Source organism: Pogona vitticeps, chromosome 5, assembly GCF_051106095.1.
Source record: "Pogona vitticeps strain Pit_001003342236 chromosome 5, PviZW2.1, whole genome shotgun sequence".
In the NCBI taxonomy this organism is placed as follows: Eukaryota; Metazoa; Chordata; class Lepidosauria; order Squamata; family Agamidae; genus Pogona; species Pogona vitticeps.
In genome coordinates, this window is record NC_135787.1 from 72,874,683 (window position 1) to 72,887,020 (window position 12,338).

Sequence of the window (12,338 nt, forward strand, 5' to 3'; positions counted from 1 at the left end):
GGCCTGCCAATAATGAATTAATAATATCTAATGCAACAAATTATTTCCGTGAAATATTTCAAGCTGTTAATTCTGTACATGTCTTTTTAAGTCACATGAACTTGAAGGAGACTAACTCTCAGGAAATGTTATAGGTTTGCGCTCTTGGCTGCTTGAATAGAAGAGGAAATGTTTGCATGGATAGTTTTTCCTAGCACTGAGAGAAAAGCCACCACCTTCTAATCTTCTCTGTTTGTGCAATTTTACAGTATATGACCCTGGTTCTCTTTTATACCTGACCACTCTAGCAAGGATATTTTTTCTATTTAACCCTCATGTTTTAAAGCATAGGCAAAAAAATGACTCTTTTCTTTCATTTATTGTTGTGATCCAACAAATCATGTTGGAAATGTTGCTCATGCCACTGAACATATTTCATTCTGTCATGCATCTGTTTGAAGGCCAAATTTAGGACTTTATAAATAGCTCAAGTTCACCCTGCTTGACGCACCAGAATACTTGGCTGGTTTCTCTGTGTATGATCTAAATCTATGGTAGGACATTTTCAACTGCAGTTTTAAGAGGTATGGGCGTTGCATTTAAATATTTAAACATAATAGTTCTGTAGTCCCAACTGATAACAAATATACAATTTATACATCATGACTGTTATCAATGACTTGTTTGATGAGGGGGTTACTTCTGAGAAATATTAAAGGCATTAAAATTGTACTGAAAATTAAAATTTAAAATATTAACTTGTGATAGTTTAAGAATTATTATACTTTGACTCATAATTTTATGTGTGCATAATTCATAGAAAATGTCAGATGCCTAATAAAAAACCCTCTTAATTTACTAGACTTATTAAAAATAAATCAGATTTTTTTTTGTTCTGAATTTGGAAACAGGCATGATTTGTTCACCAGTAAGAAGCAGCATAACTGTATGGCATAACTGTTTTGTTATTTAAAAAAAAAAAAATAAATGAAGACATCCCAATGAAGCAGATTAATTTGACTACTGTATATTTTTAAAGATGCAGTGTGTTTTTAAGCAAAATAAATAAATACCAGAACAAGCCGAAATTAAAAAACAATCATATTTAATTTTTTTTCTCCGGACATTTAAGGGCTATTCCAAAATTTCATTTTGCATAGCTTAAAGCCAAATGGGGCAGGAGGGGCTGCAAACTGCCCTCTTCCCTATATATATATATATATACAGTGTTCTATATATATATATATATATATATATATATATTTATAAAATGTAAAATGTAGTTTGGTATCTAAAAATCTAGAAGTATACATTTGCATTTGTCCAGAAAACAATTTTGGTTGAATAGCAATTGTGAAGGGCAAATTAAAAATTGGTATCTACTCATGAACATTTTTTTCATACATTTTGCTCCTTCTCTCTCGTTATACAGTTCTTACCCTAGTTGTAGTGTAGACCCTAATATCTGTACAAAGTGGTGTACAGACTCCAAAACATTTTTTAATCTTCCCACAGTTCTTCCCAACAACTGAATGTGTAAAATTGCAGTTGGGAGGTCCCTTTCTGCAGCTATAGAAGAAGAGAACTCTGGATGTTTGTTTATTCAAGGAAATGTTAGATTTGATGGGAAATTTTAAATTCCTGGACATGGGCTGAAAACATAAATTGAGGATGAAGTCGCTATTTTGTATGATGGAGCTACAACCATGATTACACAGGATGTTGTAAAAGGAAGGTATTTTGTTCCTCAACCTCCTGGCAAAGGTGGCATCATCTACTGACGCGCAACCTCAATTTCTCATGTCTCTGCTTGCACTCCAACATTTATTTGGCAGCATTAACTTGGTGTTCAAGACTGTATGTTAAACTGTTTAAGTTATTCTTAAGTAAACAGGCAAAGAATTACTGTACAATGTTAGTACTTCAACAGAGCAAGCATTATTCTTTGTTACATACTTGATTCAGCACTGATGTGTATCAGGCTTTTTTCTGCCATCCACATAACATTTACTTTGTCCAGATTAATACAGTGATCTGTAACTTTCTGTGCTTTTTGTAACCCTAAGGGAATAATTAGCCTTTTTTCTGAAAGAAATGTTTCATTTTTCATTGGAGTTTTAAATCATGGATAAAGAAGCACAATATCCCATATTCATAAAATGGAGGTTTTTGAAAGAATTGGATTTCCTGGCTTTTGTAGTGGTGGTGGGGAATATAACCATACATACACTGCACATAATATCACAGAAACTTATCTCATGTAGAATTATACAGATCTTAAAAGTTACACAAATCTTACACAGACACCAGGAAGATCCAGGACATTGACATATATTCTAAGCTGTAAACAGCAAACAAAATATCTGAGTATTCCCAAAATCAACATGTTCTGTTTTGGTATACAATGGTGCCTCGCTTGACGACGTTAATTCGTTCCAACGAAATGGCTGTAGAGCGAAAACGTCATCAAACGAAATAAAAAACCCATTGAAACGCATTGAAAACCGTTCAATGCGTTCCAATGGGCTGAATACCTGCTCATCCAGCGAAGATTCTCCATACGGCGGCCATTTTTGGTGCCTGTAAAGTGAGGAATCCATCCTAGAAAACAACGGGGGCCATTTTCATCAGCCGGTGGCCATTTTGAAACCCGACTATCAGCTGTTTGCTGATCGTCGTAAAGCGAAAATCGGTTCCCGAAGCAGGGAACCGATCATCGCACAGCGACGAAACCCCATTTAAAACATCATTTTGCGATCACAAAAGCGATCGCAAAAACATCAACGTAAAGCAGATTCATCATAGAGCAGGGTGATGGTCCTGTGGGGCACGACTGTATAGAATTAAAACAACCATTCTGATACCTTTAAGTCTAACAATTTTTTTTCAAGTGTGGGCTTCCACAGAATACAGTCAGCTTTCTTCAGACACTTACAATATAATATTTAGGCCACAATTACACAATAAATTTTACAGGTGTCTGCTCTCTTTTGCTGTTATTATTACTGCTGATTTCTTGTTACTTACGGTACTTTTGTTTGTTGCTGTTTTCTATTAAAATGTCTGAATTTCCTTACATCAAAGAAGACATGGGCCTTATTTAGTCAGTATCTGAGCAGGTATGCTTATCATGTATAGAGGGGAACACTCTAGCCTCATCCCTCAGTATTAGAAGTGGGCATGAATTTTAAAAATGAATCACCAAATTCATTCAAAAATTACTAATTCATCAGTTCATATTCATACAAAACAATGCCCCAACAAATACGAATCAATGAATTTTTAGCGGGCACAATTCTGAGGGGACACCCGCTTTGTGGGTATGACTTGGATATCTGAAACTCAATCTTCGCCAAACATGGAGGGATTGTAGAGGAGAAGCTTCATAGGAAACTTCTCTAAGAATGGTGTCTCTAGGTCCTTGGGGGGACTTTCCGGGGGGGGCTACTTGTGGGTGTATAACTCATATGTCTGAAATCAAATCTTCATCAAACATGCAGGGGTAGTAGAGGAGAGTCGTGAGAAGTTTCCCTGTAAATTTAGATTCTCTAGGTTCTTGGGGAACTGTTTTATATGGTTTTATATTAAAAATGAATTGACAAATTGATTTGTCAATTTGTCAGAAAAAAATCTTGAACTCGTTATTTGTTGACCTTGATGAATAATGACTTAAAATGAATCCCAATTTTTCTGATTCGTGCCCATCTCTATCCATATCTAGTTTACTCAAAATAAGGTACATCAAGAATGAGACATTTAAAGAGGGAAAGCTCACTATTCATCATGAACGCTGTCCATTAGGACCTTGAAAATTAGGGTCCTAGTTCCCATAGAAAGTATGTACAGATAGAGAAGGGCTCATCAGACTCATCAACCTCTGCAAGTTGCAGAAACATGCCAAAAGTGGAGGTGGGGTAGATCAATTTCTTTGTCATCTTAAGAGTATATCTATGTAAGCAATCACTTATTGAACTCTAGTTTTTTCCTAGCTGCCCCTTCCATGTCTATTTATTTTTTTGTTTGCTTGTTATTTGTTTCATACTTTGCTACATCATGTATGATAAGAAAAACTGAAGGTAGAAAGCACAGGGACAAGCAATTGCTTTGGCTGCAAAAAATAAATTAAGGGGTGCATCAGCAAGGAACATGAAATGATCAACAGAGGGGCTAACTAAGCAATGCCATGGATGAGAGTGAACAGTGATCAGTTAATAAAGGGTTAAATTGTTGGAAGAAACAAGGGTGTAGCATTCTCTATTTAGTTGATCTATGGTTCTTGTTCTATAATGTAATGATTTTTGAATATTCATGTTGCTGAAAGGCGGAGCCAAGACAGATACTATAAGAGGCGGAGCCTGAGTCAATATTTCAGTCAGAGTGTGAGATTAAGAGAGTTCAAGTCAGTGTGTAGAGTTTAAATCAGATTGAGTCAGTAAGAGTGGAGTCAGAGAGTGTAATAGAATGTGTAGTTTGGGGAAATTCTGAGGAATGATTAACTACTGAAGATATTCATGAATCAATCTATGTTTATTCAGATCAAGTTTATTGTATTAGCTAAAAGCCGTCACAATTATTGAATACAGAAATGGTCAGATAAAAACAGGATAAAAGCCGTCGCAATTATTTAAAATACAAAAATGGTCAAGTAAAATCATGATAAAATCAAAGACATGTAAAATAAGAGACCCTTCATATCTGGGAATCTCCCACACAATTGATTGCAATGGCTTTCAGAAAATTAGCTCGAATATTTCTATGTACTCAATAAACCAAAGTTTTATTTACCAGAAATTGAGGTGTGGACCTGAATCTTTCTGAAGTAAATGGTGATTTAGAGATCACCTGGTGGCAGCAAGTGAAAAGAGTGAGGTTTGTTTACCTTCGTGTGCTCTGGGGCTTGAAGGTCAAGCAAGGGGGCATGAGGGTGGACGCAACAAAGGGGTACCTCAAAACTCAGGCAAGAGATAAAGAATAATGCCTTTGTTAAACCACATTACTCTGCTTAGTTAGTGCTCTTTGGGTAGACTGGTTGCACACCTGCATTTAAAGACAGAGAAATTGCCATGTACCTGGGCCTAAACCCCATGGTTGGTCCCTGTGGAATAGACCCATTGAATCAATTCCTGAATGGTAATCCAATGCTTATGCAACTCACATTGATTCAGTGGGTCTACTTTAGTTGGGTCTAGCAACTATACTTAGGCTCAGTCTTTAAAAATATAATGCTGGGAGAGGAAATAAGGAATACAACAGTTTGGGAACAACTTTGTTTAAATACTCCACAAAGTGAATAAACAAGTCATAAATATAGGGGAAATGACTAATATAGGGGGGGAAAAGCCCTTGAACTTCTATAATCCACCACAGAAGACATACACTGAAAACAAAGCACTTAATAGGTGATAAGAAATCTGTTTTCCTTCTCTACAGAATGTCAGACTTCGGACAATTTGATATAGATTTTTACAAATCAAATTACCCTCCAGATAACCAAGAGCAAGATTATAGTGAGTCTGGAGACACCAGCCATGTCTATGGAAGCAAAAGGTGAGTGCTTGCAATAGGGGAAATGTGTTTTTAAGCTTTAACATTGCATTTTAGCTACAATGAATTATAGCATTCATTTTTTGCTTACAGTATTACAGTTGGTCTATCAGTCAATCAATAGGCATATGAATAGGCATCCTTCAATCTCAAGAGACCATGGTAATGTGCTGTGTATCGAGGAGTGTCCTCTCCAGAGCATGAAGCCTGGATAAAGTAATATGGAGGATTGGCTGTTACCCAGGCAGCAGACCCCCCTCTCCACGTCCAATGGAAAGGCAAGAGCCAATACAACTGGTTCCAGCAATATCGCAGGAGTTGGCAGAACGACACGAACTGCCTCCGGGACTCCAGCTCCGGATTTTGCCTCAAGGTTAACTCCTGAAGCCTTTTCCGTGAGTGGATGTAGCCACAGGGCAGTGGAGGTTTGAAATCAGAGTTTTCCTTCTCCTAGATGGGCTGCCTTCCATGGCTGATGAGCCCCACCTACCCGGCTTGCTCTCTAATAGTGCAGAAGTATGATCCTAAGTACAGTATTTACTTCACTGTTAGAAGATAAAAAAGTGCTCCTTACATTTCAGCTCCCATATGGCTTATCAGTAACTATAGTAATAATAAAACAAAAAGCATGTTAAATGTATGGTGGAGATAGATACTTCACAATCTCCTTTATCTTAAAGCACAGATATCTATATACAGCTGTGGTACAGAATGAAAACCCTTGTCAATACTTTTTTCAAAAGGTCAATTGCTATACAGATTGGTCTCTTTATTACTGACCAGTATAATATTCTATTCTTGGGGAAGATGCTAGAACAGGATGTGGCCTCCCAGCTCCAGAGGCCCCTGGATGAGACAGATTTTTTAGATCTATTTCAATCTGGCTTCAGGCCTGGTTATTGGACAGAGACTGCTTTGATCACCTTCGTGGATGACCTACGCCAGGAACTGGATAGGTGGACTTTGTCCCTGTTGGTTTTACTGAACCTCTCAGTGACTTTTGATACTATCAACCATAGTATCCTCCTGACCCATCTCTCTAAAATGGGACTCGGGGCACTGTTTTACAGTGGCTCCAGTCCTTCCTGGAGGAGAGAACCCAGAAGGTGGTGCTGGGGAATTCCTCCTAGAATCATTGGCTGCTGGCTTGTGGGGGCCCTTAGGGTTCTGTTCTGTCTCCTGTGTTATTTAACATCTACATGAAATCATTGGGAGAGATTGTTTGGGGTTTCCGTGTCACCAGTATGCCAGTAACACCTAACTCTACCTCTCCTTGCCAACTAAATTTGGTGAAGCTGTTTTGGCTCTAGATCAGTATTTCGTATCAGTAATGGACTGGATGAGGATGAATAAATTGAAACTTAATCCAGACAAGACAGAGGTGCTTCTGGTCACTCAAAAGGCAGATTAAGGAATAAGATGCAACCTGTGCTGGATGGGATTACACTCCACCTGAAAACACAGGTACACAGCTTGAGGGTGCTCCTGGATTCATCTCAGAGCCTGGGTGCCCAGGTTTTGATGGTGACCGGGACTACATTTGCGCAACTAAAACTAGTGTGCAGCTACATCCATTTCTTGAGAGATCTGCTCTGGCTATTGTGACACACATTCTAGTCATATCCCGGCTGGATTGCTATAACACATTCTATGAGTGGCTGCCAATGGAAAGATTCAGGAAAATTCAACGAATCCAAAATGCAGCAGCCAGATTGATGCCTGGGGCTGGTTACAGGGACCACATCACCCCGCCATTAGCAGCAGCTGCACTGACTGCCAATTCATTTATGGGTGGAATTCAATACTGATTTTAACCTATAAAGCCCTAAATGGGCTGTATCCAAGCTATTTCAAAGACTGTGCCTCCCATTTTGAGCTGGCTGGTGTGAAAATCATCAGGAGAGGCCTTTCTATTAGTCCCACCACCTTTACAGGTGCATTTGAAGGGGACATGGGAGAGGGCAGTCTCTGTTGCTGCTCCTAGACTCTGAAACTTCCTCCCACAGGAGGCTAGGCTGGCCCCATCTTTGCTGTCCTTTTTGCATCTTGAAGCAAGCTTTCCCTCAGTGACTGGCTACATAAGTGTGATTCTTAGATGGAATGTTATAAATTATTGCTTTGACTGGATTTTCGGTACTACTTGTGTTTACCATTTCTCAGAGTGATATTAGTACCTTTTATTATTTGTCTACTTATATTTTTTAGCTTTAATATTGTCTTTTAATGATGCAAGCTCATTGCTCTTAGCTTTAATATTGTCTTTTAATTATGTAAACCACCATTGCATACTCATTATATTCTGTTTAAAATATTGTCTTTCAATTATGTAAGCCACCTTGGGCCCTTTGTAAGGAAAAGGCGGGGTAAAAATATTTTAAATAAATAAATAAATGTTATGAGATAGTTTTGGTTAATTGATGAAGGAATCGTTTGAAGTAATTTTAATTATATCTACAGTGGACCCTCTACTTAAGGAATTAATCCGTATTGGAATGGTGGCTGCAAGTCGAAAAGTCTGTAAGTCGAATCTCCATTGACCTACAATGCAATGAAAACCGATTAATCCCATAACCAGTGGTTTTTATTCTATTTTTATTCCATTTTGGTTTTTTTCTGGTCTGTAAGTCGATTCTCTGGCTGCAAGTCGAATCTAAATTTTGCGGCCAGAGAAGTCTGTAACTCGAAAAGTCTGTAAGTCCAGCCGTCTGTAAGTCGAGGGTCCACTGTATAGTTATATAGACTGAAATGCATTGTGGTTTATATATGATTTAAGCTGTCTTTTTATACTGGTTCTTAGGTTTAAATATTGCCTTTTATTGGTGCATAAATAAATTAAGGAGTGCATCAGCAAGGAACATGAAATGTTGCCTTTTATTGATGGAAACCACCACTGTGTACTTGTTTTCTGTTTCAAATACTGTCTTTCAATGATGTAACACACCTTGGGTTCTTTCTAAGGAGAAAGGTGGAATAAAAATATTTTAAATAAATAATAATAAATATTTTGGTTTACATGGCCAAAAGTTCTAAACATCAAGTTTCCCAAAACTGAAAACTAGATTTGCATTCAAAATCTGATATCCAAGAAAACTTGCATTCGTTAACCATATTAGATGTTGTACTTTCAAACAGAGGAAATAAATGACATTGAATTTCACAAATAATTGTTCTTTTTAGTTTTAGGCCAGATTAGCAGAAGCCAGATCTGTATGTCTGGAACAGGAAGACCTTAGACCTGTGTAATAGGGTATGGATCACATAAGACAGAGGAGCATACGGCCCAAAAAGCAAGCACCAGAATTTTCTTCTGCAGTGTACTCTCTCACCTTGTGCAGTAATGGCAATATGAAAAACAATGTTCTCCCTGTCACCTGGCTCATGTCACAACTGGATGAATATCACAGCTCACAAGACATTGTATTGTTCCAAGAGTAGTTAGGGTGTAGTCTCATGTGTAGGAGACCTTGGTAGAATGGATCTGTTGGGTTGCATGACAGATGAAAGCTGGTCCTTGGATGGTCGACTCATGAATAGGTCCAGCTCTTCTAATCTTTGGGAGCAACTACAACAGTTAACACAAGAAGCATGTCCTAGTCTTTGTAATTCAACTTTGTCTTAGCTATGAGTGTTGTTAAGATCTGCTGGTGGACCCATCATCCTTGTCCCATCATTGAGAGCACTACATTATGTGAAGAAAGGAAAGAGGACTTTTCATAACTACAGTATCTCAGCTGTGGTGTGTCTACCTCCAGAACCTCATTTGACACCAATATTAGTTTTGTTTTGCCAAATTAAAATATGCTTGTTCGCCAGAGCCTTTGGGTTTTAAGAATCATGGTTTAAATTATTTCAAAGTTTAGTTTATTGTAATATATATGGTATAAATAATTGTAAATTGTTATTTTAAAACATACAATTGCTTTTAAAAAACGAATATGGTTCTTGATGCATCCTGCCCTGAAATCTTGTAATATTGTACAGGTTATATAATCTAAATTAATAATAATTCTGAATACATAGATTCAATGGCCAAAATCATGTTGTGTAAGTCATTCTTGCAGAAGGGTAATGAGTAATGACATCACTGGCAGGAGGAGATTCTGTCCTGGGCTTTCCATGGTTCACATACATCAGAACTGATTACAGACATGCCACATGATAGAAGTAGAAACTCTTTAATTACCAAGAATCTTCCCATACCGGTGAAGCAATCACTCTTCCACAGGTGTAGTTTATGCAATAGGATTTTGGCCAATAACTTATTTCACCACTTTTAAATGCATTTCTTTAAAGACTGCTTACTTGTCTTCCAAGCCGAGAACTTCAGGTTTTTGAGAGTTGCAGTCCACAAAATCTGAAGTGATAAGGTGTATTGTTTGTTCTTCCTAATTTTATAGAGCTAGTTCTGGTGGAGACATGGACACAGAAATAGCATTAGTAATGGTTTTAGCTCAGAAAAAAAGTGTCTGTATTACTTTTAAAGATTTATTTTAAAGCATCAGATAAATTGGTGCATTTCCTCTCATCTAATGGGGAAAGTAATAGGTTTAACTTTAAGATGTTACTTTTAACACCATATTTCAACTATTTCAGACTGTGTTGGTCTGATAATATGCGCACAGGGAACTGCTTAGGTGTCACCAAAGCAAATTTTAATTGCTCCATAAACATAGCGGAAAAAGGAGGTGAGACAAAAAAGAACCCTATCCATAGCCTTATTGATATGATTCTTCCACACTGACATTACTAGAATAAAATAGAACTGGCTATGATATCATTAATGATAATGGAACTGAGTCAATCTGATAAGGGCAAATAGTTCAAGTTAAGAATGGTTTATGTTTTTACTTACTATGATATTGAAAGGGCTGAACTGCACTTGTGAGAGCTGGAATATTTATGTATGTGAAATTAGGTAATGTCTAAACATATACACCACTGGCTTCAGGACTGTGTCTGGTAGGGTTGCTTTTGATTTATTTTAATGTCCTCTTCATTGTAGAGGTTGGATGGGGGCCATGCCCCAGTCTGAAGCCTTTGCCTCTCCAGGAACGCTTTCATCTTCTCAGCCGTACACTGGCCAAATCTTTCAACCAGCACATGCTTCTGAGTTTCTATCAAATACTGTTTATTCTGACAGCTTTGATGAAGAACCTCCATTGCTAGAAGGTGTGGAATTAAAACAATTAATTACACTTTTTGCATGTTCTGGCAGCTTATGTTTAAGGCAGAATCTGCTAATACCCATCAAAGATTTCTGTGCTATTGAGTAAGCCACTTACTCCACCCTCATTAGATAACATTTAATTATAAAGCATGTTCTATCCAGCCAACAGGTTCTCTTCTCCACACTTTTCCTTGAAATAACAAACAGGAGAAGTGCATACTTTCCTACACAAGACATACCCCCCCCCATGCATTGTACAGTCCTCCATAAATCTTCTTGCTTGGAATTTTAAACCAAGATTTTGGCTCGTTGCTCAGTTCCATTGCCACAGATTCTTTATGTAAAAATTCAGTCACAGATCACAGCCTATTAGCAAAGACTGTATAATGTCCAAGATGTGATATTGCACAACAGCACTGAAACTCTTAGTCTCATAAATAAACAAATGTGGGGCAGACTAAAGGTCAATGAACATTCTATTCAGTATTTTTCAAATGAAACCCAATGTTGAGTTGCCTAGAGCAAAACTGTAACTGCACTGATGGTCATATAGTCAGAATCTTAGATAAAACATATTTTTTGAAGTATTCAATCCAAGGCTGTCAAATAAAAAAAACCCACAACTCTGGTTAATTTGTTGTCTTGCATTTGTAACACAGGCACATGTTTATGTCTGAAAGGCCAGTAGCACAATTTGCATGGAAAATAAAGGCATTAACTCATTTTTATAGCACATACATCACAGAGTTTACTACCTCTAGATGACAGGACTGCAATAAATTTCATTTCTGAATTTCACAGCTATGCCTTTCCCTCTGTATTTATACTGCATAATCAGATATCATGTTAGGGTACCTATAATTAATAAACACTTGTTATAATCTTGTTTACATAACTTATAATAAATTTCATTCCTTTTAAAATAAGGTGACTTATTCTAAGATAAAAACTAAGCATTTCCTGTGAATCGCCCTGGGCTTACATAACTGTAGTATCAGCTATGCTAGTTTTTTTAAAGTCTTAATAACCTATAGTGAAATTCATAGTCAAGATAGATAAAGGCAATCATATATCCACTTAACTGAAAGTAAGCTCCACTGAACTCAGTAGCATGTATTTCTAAGTAAACATGAACAACCTCCCTCATACTTTTCTAAACACTACTCAGTGCTACATAAGACCTCTCTTGCATGTTATATATCCTAGTAGCCTAAACAAGAGTACAGTAGCTACCTATGGATTGGTTGGTCTTTAGGATGAGAGTAAACTATCAAATTAGACTATCAAACTGGCCTCCTTCTGTTACTCTTTGGTGACAGAGCTGATGGTCTGTACAGTCTGTGAACTATGAAACGGAACACAACTGGCCTGTCATAACTCTGGGGTTGGGCAATTCATGGCTTCATGAGTATCCATGTCACCTTCTGAGTAGCTTCTGAGGCTACTTTGCTTGTGGATTAATTTGTATGTAATCTGTGTGACACCTGCAGCTCCCCAAGTCCCACTGGTGTCTGCAGTCCTGCTTTTGCCTTGTTTTTGCTTGTGTGGGAATTTTTTGCTTCAAACTATGCTGCTGCTGCTGACATTTTAATGATGCCTGAACCAGAGCTTAGAAATGTTATTTTTCCCCAAAAATTGGACTACAACT

At 37.4% G+C, this 12,338-nt stretch overlaps 1 protein-coding gene across 1 annotated transcript in view; it reads left to right on the forward strand.

Annotated features, from left to right (window-relative positions):
- The first annotated feature begins 462 nt into the window (after positions 1–462).
- Positions 463–12,338, forward strand: part of YIPF7 (Yip1 domain family member 7) — a 32,118-nt gene continuing 20,242 nt past the window's right edge. Inside the window, exons 1-3 of the mRNA XM_073001200.2 lie at positions 463–563; positions 5,410–5,526; positions 10,526–10,692. Coding sequence (XP_072857301.2) covers positions 5,411–5,526; positions 10,526–10,692 — 283 coding nt within the window. The 5' untranslated portion in view covers positions 463–563; position 5,410. The remainder of the gene's footprint in view (positions 564–5,409; positions 5,527–10,525; positions 10,693–12,338) is intronic.